The sequence below is a fragment of the Dipodomys ordii genome, unplaced genomic scaffold (assembly GCF_000151885.1).
Source record: "Dipodomys ordii isolate 6190 unplaced genomic scaffold, Dord_2.0 Scaffold192, whole genome shotgun sequence".
In the NCBI taxonomy this organism is placed as follows: Eukaryota; Metazoa; Chordata; class Mammalia; order Rodentia; family Heteromyidae; genus Dipodomys; species Dipodomys ordii.
The window spans coordinates 3,591,246-3,619,109 of record NW_012267408.1 but is presented as its reverse complement, the minus strand read 5'-3'; the positions used below and the strand labels follow the sequence as shown (position 1 = coordinate 3,619,109).

General features: G+C 41.7%; 2 protein-coding genes across 2 annotated transcripts in view; both read left to right on the top strand.

The window, feature by feature from the left end:
- The first annotated feature begins 4,711 nt into the window (after nt 1-4,711).
- On the top strand, nt 4,712-15,175 carry Actg2 (actin, gamma 2, smooth muscle, enteric). The gene is made up of 8 exons (XM_013034640.1): nt 4,712-4,869; nt 5,266-5,394; nt 7,479-7,589; nt 7,857-7,941; nt 10,272-10,433; nt 11,778-11,969; nt 13,904-14,085; nt 14,956-15,175. Exons 1-8 carry the CDS (start codon nt 4,744-4,746, stop codon nt 15,097-15,099), a joined length of 1,131 nt encoding a protein of 376 aa, XP_012890094.1. The 5' UTR covers nt 4,712-4,743; the 3' UTR covers nt 15,100-15,175.
- A 4,652-nt stretch (nt 15,176-19,827) lies between these two features.
- The window catches only part of Dguok (deoxyguanosine kinase), a 38,661-nt gene continuing 30,624 nt past the window's right edge, over nt 19,828-27,864 (top strand). Inside the window, exon 1 of the mRNA XM_013034641.1 lies at nt 19,828-20,051. Within this exon, the coding sequence (XP_012890095.1) occupies nt 19,910-20,051 (142 nt within the window). The 5' untranslated portion in view covers nt 19,828-19,909. The remainder of the gene's footprint in view (nt 20,052-27,864) is intronic.

The window sequence follows — 27,864 nt, the reverse complement described above, 5'->3', positions numbered from 1 at the left end:
GTGAAGAAGAGATTAATAAGAATTATTATCTTTACAGACTTTTACAACAGATAGTGACAAGTTTTTAAATATTTTAGACCTTAGGAACTTGGTAGTTTATTATAACCATCCTTAATTCTACCATTGTAACAAAAACAGCCATACAAAATATGGAAATAAGCATTATTGTGTATCAATAAAACTTTATTTGTGGATACTGTCATTGAATTGCAGGTAATTTTCATGAGTCTTAGAATATTATTCTCTTACTGCCTTTGTTTTCCAGCCATTAAGAATGTAAAAGTCAGTTTTAGCACATGAGCTACACAAAGACAGGCTTATCCTAATTTACAATTTTATTTGTATGCTTTGCCAGTACTGGGACTTGAACTAAGTCCTCAAATTCAAAGCCATGTATTCTCACTTGGCTTTTTTTTTACTAATAGCTGGCACTCTCCCACTTGAATTACTTTTGACTTTTTGCTGATTAATAAGAGATACAAGTCTCATGAGCTGGGCACTGGTGGCTCATACCACCAACTCAGGAGGCTGAGATCTGAGAATCACAATTTGAAGCCAACCCAACCAGGAAAGTCCAAGTGACTCTTATCTCCAACTAACCACCAAAAAAAAATCCAGAAGTGGAGCTCTGGCATGAGTGGTGTAATGCCAGCATTAATTGAAAAAATGGAGGGACAGCACCCAAGTCCTAGGTTTAAGCCCTAGTGCCAGTATGCACACACGCACACGTGTGCACACGCGCGAACGCACACACACACACACACACACACACACGTGAAAAGTCTCCTGAATTTGTCTGCCTGGGTTCATTTGGAACCTTGATCCTCAGATCTCAGCTTCCTGAGTAGTTAGGATTATAGGCATGAGCCATTGGCACCCCACTTGACTTACAATTTATATTGTACTTTCATAACTGTATGATATATGTGAGCTAGATGAAGTTGCTTCTATTTTATAATGTAGAAAATTAGGAGCCAGGGAAGGATAAAGGTAAAGAGAGAAAAGAGAGGTGAGAAGAATGTTATAGCCAAACATCCTTTCAGAGTAGTGGTGAGGGTGGATTTCTGGACCTCTCTGTCTTTACATTGAGTTGCACTGGTGGACTGCTTCCCTTAAGCACAAAGCAGCTGTGACCCCAAGAAAGTTACAGTGACTTTGGTTCTGGTTCCGCAGCCATGTTCAAGACTAGCCACAAATTACCAGAAAGTAGCCAAAGAAGGTTTAAGGTTTCTCCTTACAGAGATTGTCCCAGAGTCTGACTCTGGGTGAAAGAAGTCCTTCCCACAAGCCATCTGCCTTCACTTGGTGAGCCACCTTATCCTCCCTTTTCCTGCAGTTCTGCCTCAGAAAAGTGAACCTATAGCCCCTGAAGGTCTTTAGGTATGCATTGTCAGCTTGAAGTCTCTTTATGGCTTGTCTTAGTTGCTATACTTCTTGGAAAACAATGTCTAAGCCTTTAATCTTTCCTGAGTGGAAGAATATCAAGAGGGTTCATTGATCTGAGCACCTGTGTATCATACCTGTATTCCCAGCTACTCAGGAGGCTGAGATCTGAGGATCGAGGTTCAAAGCCAGCCCAGGCAGGAGAGACTATGAGACTCCTATCTCCAATAAACCACCAGAAAACCGAAAGTGGCGCTGTAGCTCAAGTGGTAGAGCGCTCGCCTTGAGCTGAAGAGCTGAGGGACAGCGCCCAGGCCCAGAGTTCAAGCCCCATGACCGACCAAAAAAAAAAAAAAAAGACAGCCTGGACAGGAAAGTCAATGAGACTCTTATCTCCAGTTTACAACCAAAAAGCTGGAAGTGAAACTGTGGCTTAAGTGGTAGAGCACCAGCCTTCAGCAAAAAAGCTAAGGGACAATGCCTAGGCCCTGAGTTCAAGCTCCAGAACACACACACACACACACAGGATTTGTTGAAAATCCAGAGGAGCTCAAGTTAGCTATCTCATCCCAGAGAATGATGCTGAATGCAGAGGAAGAAACAGCCACAGAGGTGTGGCTTTACCTCCTGGCCATCTTAAGACATTCAAGGCTGTTATCCCCTCTGGATGGACCACTTGCTAGAACAGTGCAATTGTTCATTGGCAGACTTGGAAAGAGAAAATTAAGCACCCAGGAAACCCAGAGGTAGAGCAGACCAAGTCTGGGAGCGGGCTATTATGTTATCTAACAACGAACACCTATCATGTGCTAGACCCCAGGTTAGGTGTTGGGGCACACATGGTCCAAGCACAAGAGGAGCTCAGAGGGTCACAGGGAGAAAGAAACATAGAGGCTTTTGTTTTAAGATTGTTGCTGCCAGCAGCTCTAGAGAAACAGGCAGGCAGAAGCAAAACCTCCAAACATGGAGAAGGTATGAAGGTCCCACTGAAGCAGTGAAGGCATCACAGGCCCAGGCTATGGACCTGGCCTGGGCTGATGCCAGGCCTGGATCTCCTCCCCTTTTCCTGCCTTAGGAAGTCTCTGGCTGTGTTCTTTAACTTTTCTGAAACTTGGTTTAAAATGAGATTTTAAATATTTTTTTCCTCAGGATTGCTTTAAGATTTAACTAGATAATCTTGTGTATGGAAAGGGTCTTCAATTTTTTAATTAAAATACATTTCTACCAAACACAAAGGTACAATGTACTGATGTGTTTAACCAAAAATGTTAATCTGAACCTTTTCCACTGCTTTGAATTATTTTTCTTTTATCTTTTTTACCATTCTTTGTTTACAAGTTTGATAATTTTAAACAAAGCTGTGATAAAGAGGCTCATAAATAAATCTTTGACCTCAGCCATGGCTGATTCATAGGGAAGAATTCTTAGAAGTGCTTTCATCCAGTGAAAATATATGTACTTTAATGCATGTGTGTGTGTGTGTGTATGTGTGTGTGTGTGTGTGTGTTGGTACTGTAACTTGAATGAACTTGGGGCCTTGAACTCACCTTTTTGGTTTATAGCTGTCACTCTATCACTTGAGTCAAACCTCCAGTTCCAGACTTTTGAATTGAAAAATAATGGTGTCATGAATATGTCTACCTTGACTAGCTTTGAAGCAGTCCTTAGATCTCATTCTCCTGAGTAGCTAGGAGTATTGATTGGCATGACCCACCAGTACCCAGTGACATATATACATTTTAAGGATATTGATAAGTATTTTGAAATTCCCCCTTAAAAAAGTAGAATTGCTGACATTCATTGAATGTGAGCCCACTTCTCCATACCTTGTGGCCAGCAAGAATGGCCCAAAGAACTGGACACAGGACTTGAGAGTGTAGCTAAATGTTAGAATATTTGCTTTGCATGAAAAATGTCCTGGTTTCCATCTCTAGTACAGAAAGAGAGAGAGAGAGAGAGAGAGAGAGAGAGAGAGAGGGAAGGAGGGAGGGAGGAAAGGAGGGAGAGGGAGAGAAAGAGGGAGGAAGGAAGGAAGGAAGGAAAGAAGAAGGGGAGGGATGGAGGAAGGAAGAGAGGAGAGGAGGGAGGGAGGGAGACAAGCAACTAATAATTATTAATACTAATTTCTTCATCCCTTTGCATCCATCTTCAGTGACCTGTCAGCATTGGATTCACTCTTTTTTTTTTTTTTTTGTCAGTTGTGGGGCTTGAACTCTGGGTCTGGGCACTGTCCCTCAGCTCTTCAGCTCAAGGATAGCACTCTACTACTTGAGCCACAGCGCCAATTCTGACTTTTTTCTTTTTGTTTATGTGGTGCTGAGGAATCGAACCCAGGGCCTCAGGCATGCAAGGCAAGCACTCTACCACTGAGCCACCTTCCCAGCCCCCTACTTAACATTTTATGAATACCATATATCTTGATCACTGTTACCCCTTTCAACATTCTCTCCCATCCCTTCCATACCCACTCCTTCCCTCACTCTTCTTAGTTTGGAGGATACACATTTCAAGTCTTTAAAAGTAGGCATATTAGTTTGGTAGGACTGCCATAGCAAAGTACCACAAATGGTGAGCTGGTAGCTTCAGTAATAGAAATTTATTTATGTATTTATTTATTTATTTCCTTCTTTTTCTTTCTTTGTCAGTCATGGGGCTTAAAATCAGGACCTGAGTGTTGTTCCTGAGCTCTTTTGCTCAAGGCTAGTGCTCTACGTCTTTGAGCCACAGCATCACCTCTAGTTTTAAGTGGTTCATTAGAGATAAGAGTCCCACAGGGACTTTTCTGCCTGGGCTGGCTTTGAATCGCAATCCTCAGATCTCAGCCTCCTGAGTAGCTAGGATTACAGGCATGCAACACAGGCACCTGACTAGAGTTTTATTTTCTAATAGTTCCAGAGATCAGTAGTCCAAGAATAAGGTATTGGCAGGATTGATTTCTCCTAAGACCCCTTATTGGCCTCTAGATAGCTATTTTCCTGCCACATCTTCATGTGGTTCACATATCAGTGTCCTAATTTGTAGTTATGAAGATACCTGCAGTGTGGGAGTAGCCATATTGGTTTTATGACTTCATTTTAACTGAACTACCTTGTTAAAGACCCTATCTCCAAACACACATTCTGAGGTACCAGTTGGGATTTTGACATGCATACTTTGGAGAATATAATTCAGTCCATAACAGCTGAGTAGAAGGTAGAGGCCCAGCAGCAGAGTGAAAGGCCAGGTCCACATTGTCCCTCCTGGGACAGGATCCTGGTTGCAGGTGATATTGGCTCTCCAATGCAAGCATAATTCCAGAAATGACTGCTTCTTCTCTCCTCCAAGGTGCTCAGCCCCCCAGTTCACTCCGCCACACTCACCATGTGTGAAGAAGAGACCACCGCGCTTGTGTGCGACAATGGCTCAGGCCTGTGCAAGGCAGGCTTCGCAGGAGACGATGCTCCCCGGGCTGTCTTCCCCTCCATCGTGGGCCGTCCTCGGCATCAGGTATGTGATTGTCCATCTAGACCCAAGGCTTTGAGCCATAGGAGTAGACTATTGTGAAGGCTATGCTAAGAGGGCTGTGTGTGTGTGTGTATGTGTGTGTGTGTGTATGTGTGTGTGTGTGTGTGTGTGTGAAGTAAGGAACTGGTAAAAAGTATATACATGGATCTTGTTTTCTGCCATTAAAAAATGAAATTATTTTAGGTGAAAAAAGAACCAGCCCACGAGACATGTTCTGTCTCCTCTTCCTGTCACCCCTACATTCCAGCCCCTTGCCCCATGTCATTCTGTCCTTGTCTTCTGCAGTCCTGTTTCCAGGAGAGAAAAAGCTCATCTTCTTCTTCCTTCTGAGACATTCTGGAGTCCTCAGCCAATTCACTCCTCTCTTTTGCATTTCAGGGTGTAATGGTGGGGATGGGCCAGAAAGACAGCTATGTGGGAGATGAAGCTCAGAGCAAACGTGGGATCCTAACCCTCAAGTACCCCATCGAGCACGGCATCATCACCAACTGGGATGACATGGAGAAGGTACCTTGACTCTCGCTCTTTGACATACTTATTTTCATGAAAATGCTCATGCCCCATAGCTTGCTAAATCCTGTCAACTTACTCTCAAATGTTTTGTACATCCTTCTTTCTCCCCTTTCTATACTCTATTTTTCCAACCTAGACTGACAGTCTCTCTCCCTGGACTATTGTATTTTGCCCTTATTTGCCCAATTAATTCTCTATGTTGCTGAAAAACTTTCTCTTTCTTTTCTTTATTTCATTCCTATCTCTCTCTCTCTTTCTCTCTCTCTCTCTTTGTTTTTTTCTTTGTGTACTGGAGCTTGAACTCACGCCCTGGATACTTTCCCTTAGCTATTTTTGTTCAAGGTTTGCACTCTTCCACTTGAGCCACAGTTCCACTTTTGACTTTTTGGTGGTTAATTGGAGAGCCTTGTGGACTTTCTTGCCTGGGTTGGCTTCAAACTGCAATAATCAGATCTCAGCCTCCTGAGGATCCCAGTGAGGGCCAGCCCCAAGAAAAATGCAAGAGCCTATCTAAAAATTTATTAATTTAAAAGCAAAAAATGGTGAGAGGAGGATAGAAGGGAAAAGAAAGACAGATGGTGAATAATTTTGAAATACATTGCAACTATATATGAAGATGGCAAAAGGAATCTTAAAGAAAGATGTTAATTAGTAGGGCCTTGGGGACAAAGAAAGAGAAAGCAACAAAGAGGGCTATTTTGATCAAGATAAAACATATGCATATCTTAAATACCATGATGAAACCCCTTGTAAATTAGTAAGTCATAAAAATGTATGACAGGATAGTAAAACAGGTGCTCCTGGGGGAGCTGGGTACAAGTAGGAGGACAAGAGCTAATAGAAAGGGTGAATGAGGACACGTATGGTCATAGTTTGTCTGAATGTATAAAAACAGAATAATGAAATCTGTTGAAATTGTTTCAAGAAGGAGGAACAAGGGATAGGGATAGAGGCAGTAAAGTTGATCAAGATGCACTGTATATGTGTGGAAATAGTGCAAGTAACCCCTCCATATTACTAATGTAGGCTAATTATTTTTAAACCAAATGCAAAAAGGGCTGGAGGTATGGCTTAAATAGCAAAACCCCGGCCCTGAGTTCAAGCCCCAGGATAAGAAGGAAGGAAGGAAGGAAAGAAGGAAAAAAGGAAGGAAGGAAGGAAGGAAACATGTACTGGATCTCACTTGGGATGGCTTTGGGATGGTGTTTGGCAATGTCTGAAGACATAACCAAATGATGTCATACTTAGATAGGCAATACTAGCATCTAGTGGTTGCAAACCAGGAATGCTGTTAAACCCCTTCTAATACATAGGTCTATGTATTACACCCCAAATTTTCCAACCTTACACATCACAGGGCTGAGATAGTGAGACCCTGCTCTAAAGACCCAGCCTGATCAAAATAAACAGTAAAAACTGAGCCCAGGGATAGCTCTATATTTCTATCCAACAAGAGACAGTATTTGTTTATTTGAAATCGATTACATTAAGTGAAGGATTGACAGGAACACAAGTAGGGTTAAGGTAACTAGAAAGGGAGGCCAAGGCACTCAAGTACCAGCAACGATGGAAGCTCTTACACTCTAAACCTGAGGGCCAAGTAGAGGCAATGTCACTGGAGCCTGTGAGAACTGGTATCCTGGAAAAAGGCCACCTAATGAAGACTGTGTTCATGAAGGGCCACATCATTGCCAGGTGAAATGGCCTGGCCTCACTCTGTCCTCCCACTGTCCATCTAGTTTCCTATAGTAACCTCCATCAGCCAAACACAGCCAGAAGACACAGCAATGAACATTGTGTGGAGCAATGTGTCTGGCTTTCCTGTGGTACCCAGGAAAAAGGCAAGAAGAGTAAAGGTCAGATATAAATAATAAATATATGAGTCTGACCTTTCTGGGACCTGTTGTAAAAATACACCCTCTAAATGTCCAGCAAAAGTCCCTACAGCTAGTCATTCTCTTCTCCCAGTCCAGCTTCACCCTGTGCAGCATTAGGCCACACTCCTCCAGCATGGTCATGTCAATTTTTTCCTTCCCACTGGAAGTCTGTTGGGTTCATCTGGCTTTTGTCTCAACCAGATCTGGCACCACTCCTTCTACAACGAACTGCGGGTAGCACCAGAAGAACATCCCACCCTCCTTACCGAGGCCCCGCTAAATCCCAAGGCCAACAGGGAGAAGATGACCCAGGTATGATCCCAGAAGACTAGAGCACAGGCACAAGAATGCAATACAAATGCTCAGCCAGAGCATTTTTTCCCTTGCACATTAAAATAACAGAAAGTCTTGAGGACTAGTGTACTCCAGAGCAGGCCCAATGGGAAGTAGGAATCAGATAAACAAGTGCCTCCATGTTGACAGAATTCTTGTCTCTTAAGATTGCAAACCATTCTGTAGGCTGAGATGTGCTTTGTGTTTTTTTTTTAGACAATCTTTTGTCCCTCATTGTCCTTTTAGATCATGTTTGAAACCTTCAACGTTCCTGCCATGTATGTTGCCATTCAAGCTGTGCTCTCCCTTTATGCCTCTGGCCGCACCACTGGTACGTAACCCTGTAACGTGTTCCTTTCCTGAATTTACATGGGAAATACAGACAAGCTGGGCTCCTGCAGAGGATCCTGCTCAAAAAAAATCAAAAACCAAAATCAAAGTCCAAGGGGAAACCTTGTGTAGGAATAACAGATGGGAATAGTGGCGGTGAGCCTGCTTGTATAGTTGGAAGCAATTTACATAAACAGAGCATAGCTAGCATATTCAGCAAGGGCTGTTTCTGCACCTTGGACATTCCAGGAGCTTATACATGCACTCCTTCCTGGAATGTTTTGCTTCATGAAGAAGCAAAAGCAGAGCCCACGAGGATGAAGTGTAAGGAAGCAGGTAGTTTTGCTCTATATAGCAAGTTACTCTAGAAACAGAACCTCAACGTAAAGCCTCTTAGTAGGGACTTGATTATACACACTGTCCAAAAAACACTTGTTTGTGTGTTCAATGCTTTATTCACTCATTCATCCTTCAGAAACTTTCTTTTTTCCATTACTTTCTATGATGTGGAAAGCTTTGTATCAGACAGACCATGGGCATACACTGACAAACAAGACATCCGAACACTATAGAGCTAACATTTTAGTAGGGAAGAGACAAAAAATGAAAGGTAATTTCAGTACAGGTGACAAAGAACAGTGAAGGGTAATACACAAATTGTTATCCTAGGCTTTGCACGTGATTTTATGGTATAAACATTATGGTTACCGGACACAGGGTAATCATTGTAGGATGATTCCATTCTGTTATCTCTGATTTTTTTCATTATAAAAATATACCGTGATCAGTATCCTTATATAAGACTAAGTTGCTGGTTTCTGAATATGTATTTTGTATCTGGTACTCACTGAATCATCTAATCAGGTCTGAATGGTTCTTAGTTTATTCTTGTGGCTCTTCCTGATGTAAAGCTATGCCATCTGTAAATAATGACAATTGTACTTATTTCTGGTTTGCCTTAGTACACTGGCTAGAACATTCAGAATAGTATTAGTGATGATCATACTGCCATGTCCACAGGGGACATGGCAGTTGCCATTTGACTGTTGGATCAAGAAGAATTCCTTTAAAAAAAATAGGGGGCTGGGAATGTGGCTCAGTGGTAGAGTGCTTGCCTTGCATGCATGAGGCCCTGGGTTCGATTCCTCAGCACCACATAAGCAGAAAAATTAGAAGTGGCCCTGTGGCTCAAGTGGTAGAGCACCAGCCTTGAGCTGAAAAGCTGAGGGACAGTGCCCAGGCCCAGAGTTCAGGCCCCACGACCACCACCACCACCAACAACAACAAAAATAGGGTCTTATTATATGGCCTAGATGGCCTATGCTTTCCTCAACCTCTTGATGTTCCTGCCTCTGCCTTTTGATTGCTGAGATGACCAGTGTGCACTGCCATACCTGGCTTTAAAAAAGATGTGTGTGGTGTGGTGTTGTGTGGTGATATGTGTGTCTGTCTATCTGTCTGTGTCTGTGTGTGTGTGGTGTGTCTGTGTGTGTACGTGTGTGCATGAGCGCACGTGTGTGTGTTGTGGGTGTTGATTGTGGGGCTTGAACTTAGTGTCTGGACACTCTCACTTGGCTTTTTTGAGCCATACCTCTACTTCTGGCTTTTTGCTGATTAATTAGGGAGTCTTGTAGATTTGTCTGCCAAGGGGGCTTTGAATGCAGATCCTCAGCTCTCAGTCTGCTGAGTAGTAAGGATAACAGGCATAAGCCACCGGTATGTTTTTTTAAAAAAAATCTTTCTAGCCAGGTGCCCCTGGCTTTCGCCTGTAACCCTAACAGCTCAGGAGGCTGCAATCTGAGGATTGTGATTCAAAGTCAGCCCCTGAGCAGGACAAGGACAGTTCATGAGACTCTTATCTTTAATAAAGTACTAAAAAAAAAAGCTGGAAGTAGAGCTGTGAGTGCTAGCCTTGAGCAAAAGAGGCTCAGGGACAGTGCCCAGAACCCTGATTTCAAGCCCCAGGACTGGTATACATACACACCCAAAAATCTTTCTTCCTTTCATGATTTACTAACATCTCATTCATGGGAAATGTTAGTCTTTTTCATGATGGCTGATTTTCATAGCTCCTTCTAGGTTTAGAATTCTGACAGTAGGTACATATGTGTTCCTGTGGCTCCTGAAAGATGTGCAAATTACCCTATCTTCTTTAAAGTATACTGTAGATTTCATGCACACACACACATACAATGATTGGAATCCTTGTGTTGGCTGAATTTTCTTAAATACCAAAGGAAAATATGGTAATTGAACATCATTTGGCAACCAATATTAAAAATAAATAACCAACAATGTGGTTTTCATAGATCCTAACCTCTTCATCCACAGGCATTGTCCTGGATTCAGGAGATGGTGTCACCCACAACGTCCCCATCTATGAGGGCTATGCACTGCCACATGCCATCATGCGCCTTGACCTGGCCGGCCGAGACCTCACGGACTACCTCATGAAGATTCTCACAGAGAGAGGCTATTCCTTTGTCACCACAGGTGTGCAGCCCCTTTCCTACTTGTTTTTTTTAAACTCATATATTTTTATATATTTCATTTTTGTGCCAGTGTGGGACTTGCACTTCAGCGTGGGTGCTGTCCCTTAGCTTTTAGTACCTTAGCTAGCACTCTAGCGCTTGAGCCACAGGTTTCACGTCCGCCTTTCCTGATTCAAACTTGAGCTCTGAACAAAATCTAAAACAGGACCAGAAGTTCTCAGCAGGGATGAGAAAATGTTGTACTTCCATATCCTCAATGTCTCTTGGCCATACATAGCAACAAAGAAATAATCTTATAAATGTGTTAGAAACAATCGCATGAAAGAAAAAAAAAACATTTGAACCCCTGCTTTCACTGTGTTTGATGTCGGTGTAATTTGTGGAGGGGAAGGGGAAAAACAAATTGTTTAAATAGGGATACAGGTGGACCCATTGCAACAATGAGATGTACAAGTCATTATGTCGAAAACGAACTTTACAACTTTGGTGGGGGGGGGGGGAGGAGGAAGGGGCAGGGAGGATTGGATGGGGGGCCGGGAGGGGGGAGGATGGGAAGGGATGGGAAGGGGAAACAAAGGAGGAGGCTACAATGCTTGATAAGAAATGTACTCATTATCTTGCCCATGTAATTGTAACCCCTCTGTACAGTATTTTCACAATTAAAAAAAAGTCTCTTGGAGACAGACTAAGCCTACCATAGCCTGAGACTGTGCCTCTGGACACACCAGATGATTAAGGCAGCCTCATTGAAGGAGGAAGTTTCCTACCAAGAAACAAAACACTCTGGGGGAAGTGGAGAAGGCTTAAACCAGTTTCCCTAAGCCCTGCATTGTCCATTCCTCCTTCGCTCAGTTTTTCTCCCTTCCCCAGTGCCTGCTGCCTCTGCTCGTCTCACACTAGGATCAGCATTTTCAACCAGGCTGGACTGCAGTGAGGATCTAGTTCTGTATATCATTCTGTATATGTAGGGGTGTCTAGAGTATGTCTGAGAATCAATGGAATATAAGCTCTCTGAATTTCTAAGGTGCAGGGGGTCATGTGGTCTACCTAAATTAGAGGAACTTTTAGGTAGAAACCTTATAGATTCTGTAAGATTACAAAGTGTAAGTCTGAGTCTTCATTTTAAATATGCCCAAAAAGTTTCCTAGCAGGGCACACAGCTTGGTCAGACAGAATGATAAGGGTAAGGAGAGAATCGATGCAAAACCTTGCCTTTGAATCAAGTCTTTGAACTCCTCCTTTGAAAAGAAGGGTAGATAGAAATCTTGACTGGGGTAGAAGAAACCATGACCCTCTAGGAGACATAGCAGAGCTGAGTACCCACTTTCTGTCATTTCCATTCCAGCTGAGCGAGAAATTGTACGTGACATCAAGGAGAAGCTGTGCTATGTGGCCCTGGATTTTGAGAATGAGATGGCCACAGCAGCCTCCTCTTCCTCCTTGGAGAAGAGCTATGAGCTGCCAGATGGGCAGGTCATCACCATTGGCAATGAGCGCTTCCGCTGCCCCGAAACTCTCTTCCAGCCTTCCTTCATTGGTGAGGCAGTTACTGATGATGGATTGGGAGGGCAATGTGGAGGGGTACAGAGTGGAGGGGTGATGGGTAGAGGGGTACTGGGTGGAGGAATGAGTAATGTTTGGATAAAGAAACACCTAGAGTCACAGACACTTTTTTCTATTAGTATATATTCATTGTGACATTTTCACACATGTAAACAATGTACCCCATTCAAACTCCCTCCCTCTATTATTCTCTCTTGTCCTTCTTAAAACAATTTCAACAGGTTTCATTGTTCTATTCCCATTCATGCAAATAACTATATTGACCTCTTCATTAGCTCTCTCCACTCCTGCCACCTTGTTTATTATTTATACATACTGCACATTTCCCAGGAAGCTACAAAACTATATGAACAGTAAAAGTAGATTACAAATCAAATTTTAAATACAAAGGTAAGGAAATCAAGATAAAGGAAATACAGAAGAGGAAATATAAAAAATAAGAATGAGTGCCTATGTAATTGTAACCCCTCTGTACAGTATTGTCATACCAAAAAAATTACTTAGAAAAATAAATAAGAATGAGGCCAGGTACCAGTGGCTCACATCTGCAATCTTGGCTACACAGGAGTCTGAGATCTGAAGATTGCAGTTTAAAGCCAGCCCAGGCAAAAAAGTGGACCCTTATCTGTAACAAACCACTCAAAAACTGGTAGTAGATCTGTGACACAAAGTGGTAGGGCCTCTAGCCTTGAGCAAAGCCCAGGCCCTAAATTCAAGCACCATGACCTATATACCTACATACATACGTAAATACATACATACATACATAAATACACAAATAAAATAAGAATGAGGTTAATATATAATCAGAATCAAAACATCTCTCAGATCACTTAACATGTAGATCATAGAAACCTTTATCTATATAGTAGTAATGGATGAGTTTGGGGCTCAGATTTACTTTTAAATTTTGACTTTGTCCCTCTAATTTCTGCCATCTTGGACATGTTACTGTCTTCAAATCACATTTTTCTCATCTATAAAATGAAAATGATAATTCCTATGGTATTACAAATTATGTGATGGTACTTATTACTTACCACAAGGACAATTACTTAAGAGGAAAATGGGGACCAACTATTTATGTGTATGAGGTTTCTTTGGGGAGGACATTTAAAATGCTCTAAAATTAGATGGTATGATGGTTTCTCAATCCTATAAATACACTGAAAACTACTGAACCATATACTTTTCTTTGTGTGTCCAGTCATGGGGCTTGAACTCAAGGCTTGGGCACTGCCCCAGAGTTTCTGTGCTCAAGGCTAGCACTACTACTTGAGCCACAGTTCCACTTCCAGCTTTTTTTGGTAGTTAATTGGAGACAAGAATCTCACAAGCTTTCCTATCTGGGCTGGCTTCAAACTACAATTCTCAGATCTTAGCCTCCTGAGTAGCTAGGATTATAGGAATAAGCCATCAGCATCAGACAGAACCATACCTTTTTAAGAGGATAAATTTTGCCAGTACCACTGGTTCATGCCTATAATCTTAGCTATTCAAAAGGCTGAGATATGAAGACTGAAGTTCAAAGCCAGAAAGTCCATTAGACTCTTATGTCCAACTAACCAGCAAAAAGCTGGAAGTAGAACTGTGGCTCAAGAAGTAGAATAGAAAAATCTCAGGGACAACAACCAAGCCCTGAGTTGAAGCCCCAATCCTAGCACATGTATGAAAGTTGAGATGAAAGATGAAAATGTTTACAGTATTAGAAATATTCCCTGAGCAAAATAGCATGAACACCCAGACATCTGGGTAAAAATGAAGGCTGAGCTATCACCAGTGAGGAAGTCAATCTTGTGATCTAGTTGGAGGCCAACTAACAGTGTGAGTAAGGGTAGCTGCAATAGAAGGAGGATCGTTTGAAGAGCTGGACTTAGGAGGTGTTGACTAGATCTGTGATTTCACCAGGCATGGAATCTGCTGGGATTCATGAGACAACCTACAATTCCATCATGAAATGTGACATTGACATCCGCAAGGATTTATATGCCAACAATGTCCTCTCTGGGGGTACCACCATGTATCCTGGCATTGCTGATAGGATGCAGAAGGAGATCACAGCCCTGGCTCCCAGTACCATGAAGATCAAGGTGAGTCTTGGCCTAGTTCCTTTTTCTTGTTCTTTGTTCAAATACCTGCTTACCTGGGAGGTGCAGACCTTCAAGTTGGATCTAAGATTTTGATGGTTTCTTAGAATCAAAATCAGCCTAGTCTGAAGACAAAACTGTTTTGAGTTCCTTAAGAATGTGTGTGTGTGTGTGTGTGTGTGTGTGTGTGTGTGTCTTGGCTAGAGACATGCTTAATAAGGCCTTCTCTATCAATGCATGGATATCATAGAAGAAAGGGTTAAGCAGTGAGAATATTGAGGAGGTTGAGGAAAATAGAGGAAAGTAACACTACAATATCTCTAAACTTTAAAAATGACTTGCAGATTACCTCAGATGAGACAAAGTTCCAACAAAAGAATGTTTGGCCATAGGACTGGGTGCCACTATGGCTACAGCCTTCCCCATACTGCTTCTTACCAGTATATTTAAGAATGGGAACCCATCTACCTACCACTTTTCCTTTGCCTCTAGTCTCCAATCAATCATACAGACCCTTTAAGGCCTTCCAGGAAGTTTCCTGCTAACAGGTTTAAAAATATGGTTGGAAATAGAAATAATAAACTGATGGAAAGTTCCAGTCTCACGATAAAGCTAGTCTCTGGGAAGGAGGCCGGACATGAGAACATGTACTCTGTCAATCTTCTTAGAAACTTCAGCAAGGAAGGCTGCCTCAGGGTTCCCCTACCTAATAGATGGTTCTCATTACTATGAAACAAAGCCGAGCAGGCTATTTTAATCCTCCTGCCTCAGCTTCCCAAGAAACTGGGATGATAGACATGTACCGCTACCCTTTCCTTCTTTATTTGTTCTATTAGGGACTGATTATGATGTCACCATGTTTGCTCTTTGCAGATTATTGCTCCCCCAGAGCGGAAGTACTCGGTCTGGATTGGAGGCTCCATCCTGGCCTCTCTCTCCACCTTCCAGCAGATGTGGATCAGCAAGCCAGAGTATGACGAGGCAGGGCCCTCCATTGTCCACAGGAAATGCTTCTAAAGTCAGAGAGGGCTCTCTGAGGATCCCTTCAAAACTGCTATTACCCATCACAAAACATTAAAACCTGCAAGCCTTACTTGCCTGTGTGCTATTCTTATACACAATGCTCAGGGCTTTTTACACATTTTTTTCCTAATCCATATAATACCCTTAAGAAGTATTATTATTATCCTCATATTACAGATAAGGAAATTGAGGTTCAACACGCATTGCCATCTGCAAAGCTAGTGTTCTTTCCACTATGTCATCTTGTCCTTGGGTTGGGTTGGTTTTTGGTAGTGCTGGAATTTTTAAACTCAGGGCCTTACACTTGTTTGTCAAGTGCTCTACCCCTCGAGCCACTCAGAGCTCCAAAAAAGAGTTTGGAGGCCCTTTTAGCTTGAGCCATTTTCAGACAAAGTCTCCTATTTTTGCTCAGAGTCAGCCTGGATCGTGATCCTATTTACAACTCCTGCAGAGCTGGGATGTCATATACATGACACATTGCCTTGCTTATTGATTGAGATGGGGTGGGGTCTCTCTAATTTTTTGCCTGAGCTGGTCTTGGACCATGATCCTCCTATCTCTGCCCCTACCCCAGTACTTAGAATTAAAACTCGGTTGAAGTGATTTGGGTTTTCAGAGATCGAAGTCCTTGTACTCAAAGGATGATGCACTAGAGAACACAAATCAAAGGCTTATAAGATTTTATATGAGTGGTTCATGAAAGAAACTTGTAAGGGCCTTAAGATCTCTGTGAGGTCCTTTGCTATGGAAGATTAAATTGTATTTTGCCCCCAAAAAGAAACAGCATGCTTAGGAAGAAAATTTATTATCCCTCTCTATTCTTTTCTCCTTTTATCTCTCTCCATCCCTCCATTCATCCTTTTTTTCTTCTTGTCATTTACACATACACACACACACACATGCGCACACTCATACACACACACACATACACACACACACACACACACACACACACACACACACACACACACCCTGCTTTTGGGTCTCAGAAGCAAACTGTGGAATGACATTTTGCCCAGAAACAAGTGATCAAGAGAATGCTCTCAGGAGCATTAAACAGACTAGGAGAGGAAGGATGGGACCAGCACAGAGATGATCTCAGGCAAAGTCCTGCAGAGGGCAGTTCTAGCCTGGTCCTCACAACAGCACTGTGGAATATAGAGACAGACCAGAAGTCTCAGAACTGATATTCATAGTCCCAGCTTTGACAGAGGTGCACACAGGAGAACATAATGTTGACCTTCTACATGTGCCTCTGTAGAGGAGGGCTGTTCTCAAAAGAGTGGCTATGGAAGAGAAAGCACAGGGAGAATAGCTGAAGGACAAGCGGCGGGAGGGGGGGTAGGAGAGGAAGGGGCACACAGGACCTGAGAACTGATAGATCCCTGACAGTGTGTTCTACAGCAGTGCATCTCCAGGCTTACTATGGCATGCTTACGAGGCCCTACTCATCTCTATCCTCCACAGCCACCTGCCTATTCCACCTTTTCTTCCACCCCTACACCACTCCTGGCCCAATTCAAGAAAAAAAAAATGATATCCTAGATTCTTCAATGGATGTCAAGTTATCTATGGAAGATAGAGGAATAGTGAGTGGTTTGATTCAATAGGAAGTCAATTGATAAATGGAAATAATATTCCAGTTACTGAGGGCCAACCTGAAAGCAGCTGTTACTTATTAGTTTCTGTGTAATGCCCATTGAGCAACTGTCTAGCTGGAGCTTCAGGTGGATTCTCCCTATTAACCCATATTACTGGAATTCAGAGGCCCTTTTCTTCCTTTTGGGGGTGCTTGAGATGGAAGTCCGGGTCTTCCCACGTCTAGGTGAGTGGTTTACCATTGACCTACATCCCTGGCGGCTCTATATTCTTAGCTACACTATATTCTTAGCTACCTCCCTTAGTTATAACAGGCGTAACAGTCAGAGTTCATTCAGGGGAGCAGAGTCACTATGGGTATTATGGAAATAAGAAGTTTATTACAGGAAGGAGACTACCCAAAGGTAGAAAGTGCTGGGAAGGTGAAAGTCTGCAAGGAATTAAAAGATAATTCGAAGGGTCACCACTACATAGAGGACTAGCTGGGGATTTCTCAGCCCACCACACCTGTCACAGCATCTCCCTAGGGGAATGGCTAGTGGATTGTCCCCATTCTACATTTTAGATTTCATACCAGGTTCTCTTTTGGTCTGCTCTAGAAAGAGCTCTATTGATAGGGCATTCTGGAAACAGACTTTCAGCTTTGTCAAATTAATTTAGCTTAACCTAACACATTAAAAAAAGTATTTAATGTATATGAGAAATGGCTGGATAAAAGTCCAAGCAACAGAATAAAACAAAATTTATGTAGGTTTATCTCCCATTTTAACGTCTGCATAGCACTTAGTGTAACATGGCTCATCTTTTTACTTATAATAGCAACTTTAGAAACTTTTAAAAAATGTTTCTATACCCCAAGGTGTCTGGCACATAGTAAATGCTCAGCAAATGTTAGATGAACAAATTAGACCCAAGAAAGATGTTGAATGTATGGTTTAATGTACAATAAAACAAGCATAGGGCAATGAGCATGGCTTAAATGGTAGAACACTTGCCTAGAATGCTTAAGGCCCTGAGTTCAATCTCTAGTACCAAAAAACAAAATGAAACAAACATAAATAAAATGGGATAGAAAGATAATCACTAATAATGGTATTAGTATAACTGGCAATTGGGCAAAAGAGGCTTTAGTTTATTAATTCACACTGCATAAAAATTCAAAGCCTTAGGTGGGCACTGGTGGCTCATACCTATAGCTACTCAGAAGGCTGAGATCTGAAAATCCCAGCTTGCTCAGGAAAGTCCATGAGATGCTCATTTCCAATTAACTACCAAAAAACCTGAAATGGAGCTGTGGCTCAAGGGATACAGTGCTAGCATTGAGCAAAAACTTTAGGGGAATTCAAGCCCCTGGACTATCAAAAAAACGTCTTTTTAGAAGAGAGAAAATATTTGGAAAAAACCTCATATCTAGGATATACAAAGAACAAGACAAATAAAGGCAGTCAATAGAAAAATGAACACAAAACGAACAGGTTCTTTACAACAGAAGACACTGGAATTGCCAAAAACATATGAAAAGATGCTCAACTTTATTAACTATCAAAACTATATTAAACTATTATTAAAATTATAATAAGGCACTTGAGGGTAGGGATAGGATAGGTTAGATGGGGGGATAATGGAAGGGGTGATAGCTAGCAATCAAGATGCATGGTACTCATAACCTGACTTCTGGAATTGAAACACTTTTGTACAGCTACTTAATAAAAATAACAAATATTTTTTAAAAAACTGTAAGAAGGAGCCAGGCATGGAGGCAGTTATCTGTAATCCCTCCACTCAGGAAGCTGAGGCAAGAGAATCACAAGTTCCAGGCCAGCCTGGGCAGCATAAGACCCTGTTTCAAAAAAAACAAGCAAACTGGGCACTGGAGGCTCATGCCTGTAATCCTAGCTATTCAGGAGGCTGAGATCTGAGGATTGCGGTTCAAAGTCAGCCCCGGCAGAAATATCCGTGAGACTCTTATCTCCAATAAACCACTAGAAAACCGGAACTGGCGCTGTGGCTAATGCAGTAGAGCACTCACCTTGAGCTGAAGAGCGCAGGGACAGCGCCCAGACCCAGAGTTCAAGCCCCATGACCCAACCCACAAAAAAACAAAAAAAAACAAGCAATCAAAAGCGATATACACCATTCTACAGAGCAAAATGGACTACGTGAAAAAGTTGGCCATATGAATTGATGCTCTTAGTTCTAGAATAACCAAAACTTTACTCATTAATAGTGTAATTGGTATAATCAGACACCAGAGCTGTTTACTATTTAGAATATCCACTAAAGCTGAGCACATACGTAATTTATCACACAGCAGGTCTTCTCCCAGATATATTCCTTTGTTTACCAGGCATACTTTTATTTACCAATAGGTGTGTACAATATAACTGATAGCAACACGATTTATGATGTCTCAAATCTAGAAACTGAAATTTCCATCAATAGAAAAATGGATAAAATACTGTTAAGTGACATACTATGTAGCAAGGAGAATGAACTACAACCAATTCACACAACATGCAGCAGTCTCATAGATGAAAGAATTATTTATTAGATGACTTTATTTGTATAAAGAGATAATTAAAACGGATCTCTATTGTCGGAAGTCAAGCTAATGTTTACCCTTGAAAGTGGAACTATGGCTCAAAGTGGTACAGACTTGCCCCAAGCAAAAGCTCAGGGACCATGCTCAGGCCCTGAGTTCAAGACCCAAAACCAACAGCAAAAAGAAATGTTAAGTAGTCGTGATGGAATGAGAAAAGAAGTCAGTGTAAGTCATCAGAGTGTGTCATATTCACCCGATTTCTGCACGTATTAGAATAAAAATGGACCACGAACAATTGGAGGGGGTAAACTTTTAGACTGCTTATTTGGGTTTGTCTATAAAAATCAAAGTATGATGCGCTGTAGGCTGTCTCTGCAAATGCCGTGGGTCCAAACTCGAAGCCCGAGGCGCTAGTTGCAGCGCTGCAGCAGCAGCTGGAGCGAGCCCTCCCCGGCGCTAGTAACTTCGCGTCTCTCCGCGCTTTCCCGCACGCTTCGCGAGAACACAACCGTCCCTTGAGCCCCTCCCTCTGAGTCAGCGCCACCCATACGCTTCCGTCCGGGCGAGCTTCTGACGTCAGAGGCGCGCCGAGGCGCGTGACAGGAGGCCCTAGAGCGGAAATGCGCGGGGAGGAAGTGAGCCCTACGCTCAACGTGGGTGGGGATGGCTTCGGGTTGGTTCTTCCTGAGGCCTCTTCGAGCACCCTTCACTCCCATGGCCCTGAACCTGCTCGAGGGCGCGCCCTGGTCCAGGGGCCTGCATGCGGGGCGCGGGCCCCGACGGCTCTGCATCGAAGGCAACATTGGTAAGGGCCTGAAAGTGACTGCCGAGCCTGGGCCCCTTCCAAGCGGGTGACTGACAGGCTGGGAAAGGAAGCTGAGCAGGGAGACCTTCCCACCCACCCCCGGCCGAGGAGAACTGCGGCCCGCTGTTTCGGAGCTGCCAAGGCTCTTCCTCCACTGTGCACTGTAGGTCTTGCCTCTACTTTTACAGGACTTTGCATCTTAGTACCCGTTCACAGGGGTGCCTTAATTGAGGCGTTAAAAAAAAAAAAGCCCAGATTGTAGATAGGACCAAAATTCTACTAGATTGTTCTATTAGATCCAAATGCAAGCGACAGACGGTTTGTTTTCCTCATATAGGATTGCCTGATTTAGCAAGGATAAAAATTACATGGTAGTTAAGATAAACTGCGAATAATTTTTAGTCTGTCACATTCAGTTTGGGACATGCACTTAAAAATGATTCACCATTTGTCTAAATTTCATATTTAGCTGGGTGTCCTGACAACCGTATCCCAAGACAGTACCTAAAATTCAATGATTAAAATAGCACAGTATTTTTGCCATACCCCTTTCCTAGTTGCACAATAATTTCTTAAGGTTTTTTTTTCCTTAAAGTATCTCACTTTTTAAATTTAGAAATGAATATTAAAATTAATTCTGTTATAAGAGTAGGACCTCGGTATCAAAAAGTAATGAAAAATCATTTCAACTTGATGTTACTAAATTCTGACTTGCCACTTGGACCTGCAGAGACACTGAACCATAAAAAAGGGATTAGCGAGTGTTGAGTACTGTAGACACTATGGCAGCAAACTGAGAGTTTCAATATTATTCATTCACCAAATCACCCTTTAAGCCACTTCATAAGTCACCACAATTCTTGACCCTAACGGTACAGTTGTGAACAGAACAAATACAAATCACTGTTATGGCATTCTAATAAAAAAAGATAGTCAATAAACTACAAAAATTAAGCAAGATAAACAGTTGCATAGTAAGTGATAAGTATGGTAGAGAAAAATCAAAAATGAGGAATTGAAAAAAATTGTCATTTTAAATAGAGTAGTCATGAAAGGTCTCATTGGCATTTAATCAAAAACCTGAAGAAGGCAAAGGAATGAAACATATGGATAACTGGAAAAGAACCTTGCACTCAGAACGAGGAGCAATAAGCAAAGCCCTGAGGTGAAATGATGTGTTTACAGAATAGGAGGGAACCTATTGTAACTGGAATAGAGTGACTGAGAAAGTAAGTAGGAGACATGGTCAGATTATATGAATGTATAGTTCTTTGTGGGCTTTTAATCTGATTGAGGTAGGAAGTTTGGATGATTTAAGGAGACAAATCACTTGGCTGATAAATTGAAAGTGGCCATTGGAATAGTAAGTTAGGATAAGTTGGACAGGGTGAAAAATACATTTTAAGGCAGGCCAACTGTATTTGGCAACAGGCTAATTGTGTAGTGCCAAACAAAGTGGGGGAGTAGTAATGACCCAGTCATTTTGCCCTCAACAACTTAAAGAGCTTGGATATTATTTGTATTTCTATTATTTTGTTGGGGCCTTGCATGTGCTAGCTAAGTGCTTTACCACTGAACTACATCTTGAGTCCTTGTTTTTTAGAGATAAAATCTTGCTATGTAACCAGACAGGTCTTAAACTAGTGATCCTCCTGCCTCTTCTGGAGAAGTGATTACAAGAATGTACCACCACATGAAACTCAATTTTTTTTTAATGGAGAAGACTTGGAAGAACACTTTGGACCACTGATGTCAAGAGTTTGGTTTAAAGCATATTAGATTTTTATATGTCTATTAGATATTCTTAAATATTTGAGTCACTGTTGGATATGTCTTTAGAATTTAGACATCTTTGAACTGGAGCTATAAATGAAGATGATATTTAAAGTCAGGAGATATTGTTGAATGAGAGAACTGAGTCCTGAGCATGCAGATATTATGAGATGTGAAGAAGCAAGTAAAGGAGACTGAAAGGTTACTGAGATAGAAAACAAGGGAATGATACCCTGGAAGCCAAGTGAGGGAGGCATGCTGAAGGAGGAAATGATGGATTAGATAATGTGGTTCTCAGGTAAAAGAGCAGTTTTAGGAGTGGTAGAGGCAAAAGCTTGATTGGCATAGATTCAAGGAGAATGGGAGGAATTGGAGAGGGTATGTTAAGACAACTGTTGGAACATTTCTTAGAAAACGTAATCACGAGGTGGTAGCTGAAATTGATAGCAGGTTTGAGAGTTTTTGAATTACTCTTTTTCTTTTTGAGAGAGATTAGAGCATGTTTGTGAGTTTACAGAAATGTGGTTGAAAGGGGAAAATGGGTGAAATAGGAGAGAAAGTAGGATTGCTGAGTGGTTTTGTTGTTGTTCTGAAAATTGAACTCAGTGCCTCCTGCTTGCTAAGAAGGCACTCTACCACTGAAGTGCTTCTTTCTTTTGCAGGGAATAGGGGGATAGTTTGAACTCAGGGCCTGTCTGCTGTCCCTGAGCTTTTTTGCTCAATGTTAGAGCTCTGCTACTGATTCATAGCTCAAGCTTTTTGGCAGTTAATTGTAGATAGGAATCTTATGGACCTTTCTGCCCCTTTTCTGCCAGGGCTGGCTTCTAACTGTGATCTTCAAATCTTAGCCTCCTGAGTAGCTAGGATTACATGTGTGAGCCATTAACTCCCAGCTGGAGTGCTTTTGTTGTTGTTGTTGTCGCCATCATCATCATGTCATCATCATCATCGTCGTCATTGTTGTGGGCTTGAACTCTGAGCTTGGATCCTGTCCCTCAGCTCTTCAGCTCAGGGCTAGTGCTCTACCACTTGAACCACAGCTCCACTTCTGGTTTTCTGGTGGTTAATTGGAGATAAGAGTCTCACAGATGTTCCTGCCTGGGCTGGCTTTGAACTGATATCCTCAGGTCTCAGCCTTCTGAGTAGCTAGGATTACAGGCATAAGCCACCAGCATTGTCTAGCTGGAGTGCTTCTTAAGAAAAAAAAATGGATCTCTTGTCTAAATGAAAGAGTTTAGCCACAGTTTATTCATTGTAACTAAATGAGAAGAGTTTAGCCACAGTTAATTCATTGTAACAGGAAATAAGACAAAATATATGAGCTCTGACTATAGTAGATGTGGTAGGAACTTGGTAAGGTCTTTGGTTCCTGTCAATTTTCACAGTGAAATATGAACAAAGGTCCTGGAATGAGAGGCATTAAATAGTCCAATAAGTGATGGAGGAAAATATCAAATAGCTAGTAGCATTAAGGACCCACTCAGAGTAGTGGTCATGAACATGAAGTAAGAACAGTCACTATGGCTGTGTGTTTTTCTCAGTGAGAAATATTGAGGAATGGGAAAGGAAAGGGTCTACACCCTACCTGATCATGTTACTTAAAATACTCTGACACCTATTATTATTATTATTATTTTCTGTAGGGGGCTTGAACTCAGGGTCTGGGAGCTAGCTCTCTGAACTTTTTTCACTCAAGTCTAGCACTTTACCACTTTGAGCCACAGCTCTACTTCCCTAAAATACTGTGTTCTGAGCCAGGCACCAGTGGCTTACACCTGTAATCCTAGATTGCAGTTCAGAGCCTGCCTGGGCAAGTAAGTCCTTGAGACTCTTCCAATTAACCACTGAAAAGCCAGAAGTGGAGCTGTGGCTCAAGTGGTAGAGCACTAGCCTTAAGCAAACCTAAAAAGAAAAGCTCAAGGACAGCGCCTAAGCCCTGAGTTCAAGCCCTAAGACCAGCACCCCCCCAAAAAAAATTGTTCTGTACTTTGAGAAACACAACCCTGAAGGAAGTTCTGCCCTCAGACACTAAAGAGGGGCAAAACTATTTCACAAATAAGTACTTTGAACAAACCATCAGGCACTTTGGAGTCCCTGAGTCCCTGATCTTCTGCTTTTTCACTTAGCCAGATTTCTGTGCCTTCCATGTTTGCTCATGCAATAGAGGATTGCAAGATGCCTTACTAGATTCTACTCTTGTGCTGAGCAGTACAGTAATGTGATACTGTTCCTGTCCTTAAAGGCGCTCACAACCAAGTGAAAGCAGCCTTTTTAAACAATTTCCATACTGTCATGAGATCCATGATTGAATATAGAAACTCAATCTCTGGAGGGAAAAGAAAAAAAAATTGAGGCACAGGAAGTAACATTTGCCAAGATGTAAAGGCTGAAGAAACATGCAGTTTTAATAAAAAAGAAAGTAGACAGGTGTGTCTGGAGTTTAAGAGGTCTGTGGGAGGATTGAAGAAATAGATGTTGGTAGGATAAAATGTGCCAGATTTTGAAGAGCCTGTGGACCATGCTACAAGTTTATCCTATTGGCATTGGGAGACTGTTGAAGACTTGAAGTCAGTACTGCCATGACCAGATTAATTTAAGAAGGAAATTGGTGGTAATAACTGAAAAGAAGGAATGCTTCATAAAGCAAACCCTTTCTTTGTGTGTATTGTTTGCTGCAGTACTCAGTGCCTTCATCTAGTTTGTTGGATAAGTAAGTATATTAGAAATGCTTGACATTGATACAGTAGTTTTGTGGCTGTTGCAGTAACTGGAAGGGGGAAAGTTGCAGGCCTGAACAGAGGGAATGGAAAGAGAGAGAATGATGACCTGAGAGACATTTACAGGATTTAACATTGGAGGTGAGGGATCATTAGGAGTAGAGGAGAATGACACTGACACTGAGCTTAATTGGATTCTGACTCCAAAAGCAGAAAATGGAATGAAGGAAGTAGGGGGTGGTTAAGAATGATGTACTTCATATGAAGTACCTGTGAAACATACAGTGGTGGCTGTCCTGAGGCTGATTGGAATATGTGCCTGTAGTCCCGAGAGACTGGAAAGGAGGGCTGGAAGTTGTATACTGGTGGGGGTATCTGTTGAAGCCTTAGAAATGAATGCAGTTACAAGAAGAGGATGATATGAAGTGGCCTGGGAGATTTAATCCGGCTCTTTTTATCTTTCTCCATCACCCCCATACCAGATGACTCCAAACAGTTAGTCACCCTTTCTCTGTGGGCTGCCATAACTTTATACTCAACAACTGTGGTAGCACTTGAATTCTGTCAAGATTGTTTGCATATTCAGTACCCTCCCTGGGTTGCAGCTACCAGGTATCCTGTTCATCTTTTTATCACCTAACACATTGTCCTAACCCTCTGCTGACACATAATACTCGTTCAGTGTTTACCAGATTCTTGAATCCTAGTGCAAGTGGAAGTTAGTCATTGGTACTCAGAGGGATTTTTGGATGGAAAAAATTTTTAAGATAGGGTCTTACTATGTTACTCAAAGTGAATGATTAACTCCAATGTTCAAGCAATCCTCCTGCCTGTTTCTTGAGTAACTGGGACTACAAATGCATACTCCCACACTTAGCTCTTTTGTTTGTTTGTTGGTATTAGAAACTGAGCATAGGGCTTTGTACTTGCTAGGCAAGCATTCTGTCATTGAGCCATGAAACCAGTCTCAAACTGTGTGGGGTGTTTTTGTTGTTTTGTTTTGTGTTTATACTGGTAGGTGCTGGGGTTTGAACTCAGGGCCTGAGTGCTGTCCCTTTGCTTTTTCTACTTAAGGCTGGCCTTGAGCCACAGCTCCACTTTTGGCTTTTTAGTGGTTAGTTGGAGATAGGAGTTTCATAGACTTTACTGCCTTTGCTGATGTCAGACTGTGACTCTGAGATCTCAGCCTCCTGATGGCTAGGATTATTGGTGTGAGCCACTGGCACTTACCCCAAACTGTGTTTTAAATCAAGTGCTAGAACTTTCTTTAATCACAGGTAATATCCTAAAAACAGATCAATATAGAGGTACACGTTTGGGAATCCTTAGCAGGAGAAAGTGAACCCTGGCCTTAATGAAGTTCAGCTTAAAGTGGCCTTTCTTCTAGTCTTGCCATTCTGGCTCCTGTTCATCTGATTCTGAAGTTTCAAACAGCAGTACATAAGGAAAATGAATCAGTGCAATAGCAGCTATGACTTCTGAAGCCATATGTGATAATGTGGTTGAAAGCCAAAAGCTTGGTACCTAGAACTTCTGAAACTAAACAATAAAATACCTAGACTTCATCACTGAAGTATGTTGTCTTCCAAAGGCAAATGTTTTATGAATATATTACATAATGATTATGTTATAAAATATAATTAATAGTAAATAATCTGAGACCATTCTCTCTTTGTATTTTCAAAAACCTTGTAAGATAAGAGGGGACTGTTTTACTCTCTTCAGTCTATATAGAAATGGTACGTAAAGCAATAGAGGGCTTCCCTAAACATATGTTTCTTCCAACATTCAAAATTAGTTATCTAACTCACAAATATTTAGTCTTTAACTTGCATTGATTATTTTTAAAAATCAAGCAAAGAATCCTGGAGGTAAAAGACCTATTTATTTCTTTAATTTTTTTTTTTTTATCAGTAGTGGGGCTTGAACTCAGGGCCTAGCCACTGTCCCTGAGCTTTTCTGATCAACAATATTGTGCTGCCTCTTTAAGCCACAGCTTCACTTGGTTTTGGGTAGTTAATTGGAACTAAGTTATCACTTGAACTTTTGTGTCCCTGCTGGCTTTGGACCATTAGCCTCAGATCTCAGCCTCTAGTATTACTGGCGTGAGCCACCAGCACCTGGCAAAGAACCTATTTGTTAATAACACTTGATATTGGTTTCTGTGTTTTACTTCCACCCATTCACTTCTTTCTTAGTACCTGGCTAAGTACTTAGGATGCAAAGAGACTCAGGTACAGTCTTTCTTCAAAAAATGAGTTCTGGGTCTAACTAGAGAACATGATAAGTGAACAAATAATTACAATACCTTGGCAAATCAGAGAAGACAATATTTTAGTCTGTGTTTAGGGCTAAAGAAGAGCTGGAGAGTTTAAGGTGGCTTCACAGAGAAAGTGACAGTAGAGGGATGAATTATGAGATAGGCAAAGTGGGGGAGAAGAGCATACTAGATCAGTGAGGCTCTTTCATGCTGAATGGTTGAGTTTACAATATACTCTGAATTATGAGGAACTCTTTTATTTCCCTCCAGTAAATAGTTTCCCATGAAAAGAAAAGAAAAAGAGCCAAGGTAAAAATGTATTTTTTGTTTTAAGCCTATTGACTAATGTTTTCCCAGAATGCATTTAGGTGCAGAGCCTTTATGATCCTGGGTTCTTAATCTTAGGATTGGGATAGAGGCTCCTGTGGTAGAGTCCTGGCCTTGAACAAAAGTGCTCAGGGACAGAGCCCATGCCCAAGAATGGCAAAAATGAAAAAAATGTCTTGAAGTGATAGTATCCTTAAGAAGTTCCCATGAAATACCAATGTGTTAGGTTTAAAATAGTAGAATCTATTATTTGGAGTGTAACATCAGATGCTATTGTTTTACGCCTAGATTTTAGCATAATGTAACTATAGCAGGCATTATAGTTCATAGAAAAACTTGTAGGAAGACAAAGTCATGGCTTAGGAAAAGATGAACCTTAACAACAGACTTCCCTGGCCCAACTTGTGGAATGGCAATTCTGGAGCTAATAAAATTTAACATGTTGAAGTAATATAATATAAGAAAGGGCCTCCCACCTTTTTTAAAGTCATGCTGCATAATAAAGTATACTGATTGTCAGTGTCCTAAGGAAGGCTTGATACTGCTTTTATGATTATCTGCCTCCAAAACATTATAATATTAATTGACAGTATGTTAAAGATAATAGGCTGGTATCTAACAAAACTACTAAATCTGAGATAATGGCATAAGAGACCAGTGTTGTCTGAAGAAATAAGGCTGTCTGTAGACATGCATGTTCTTGTCAGTAGGAGGCCTCTGTGGCAGTAGAGAGCCA

Excerpts from the sequence above, each read along its gene's own strand:
- Actg2 (XM_013034640.1), top strand. The coding sequence starts at position 4,744 with ATGTGTGAAGAAGAGACCACCGCGCTTGTGTGCGACAATGGCTCAGGC. Across the intron at positions 5,395-7,478 it reads ACTGGGATGACATGGAGAAG|ATCTGGCACCACTCCTTCTA; the intron begins GTACCTTGACTC and ends TGTCTCAACCAG. Across the intron at positions 7,942-10,271 it reads TGCCTCTGGCCGCACCACTG|GCATTGTCCTGGATTCAGGA; the intron begins GTACGTAACCCT and ends CTTCATCCACAG.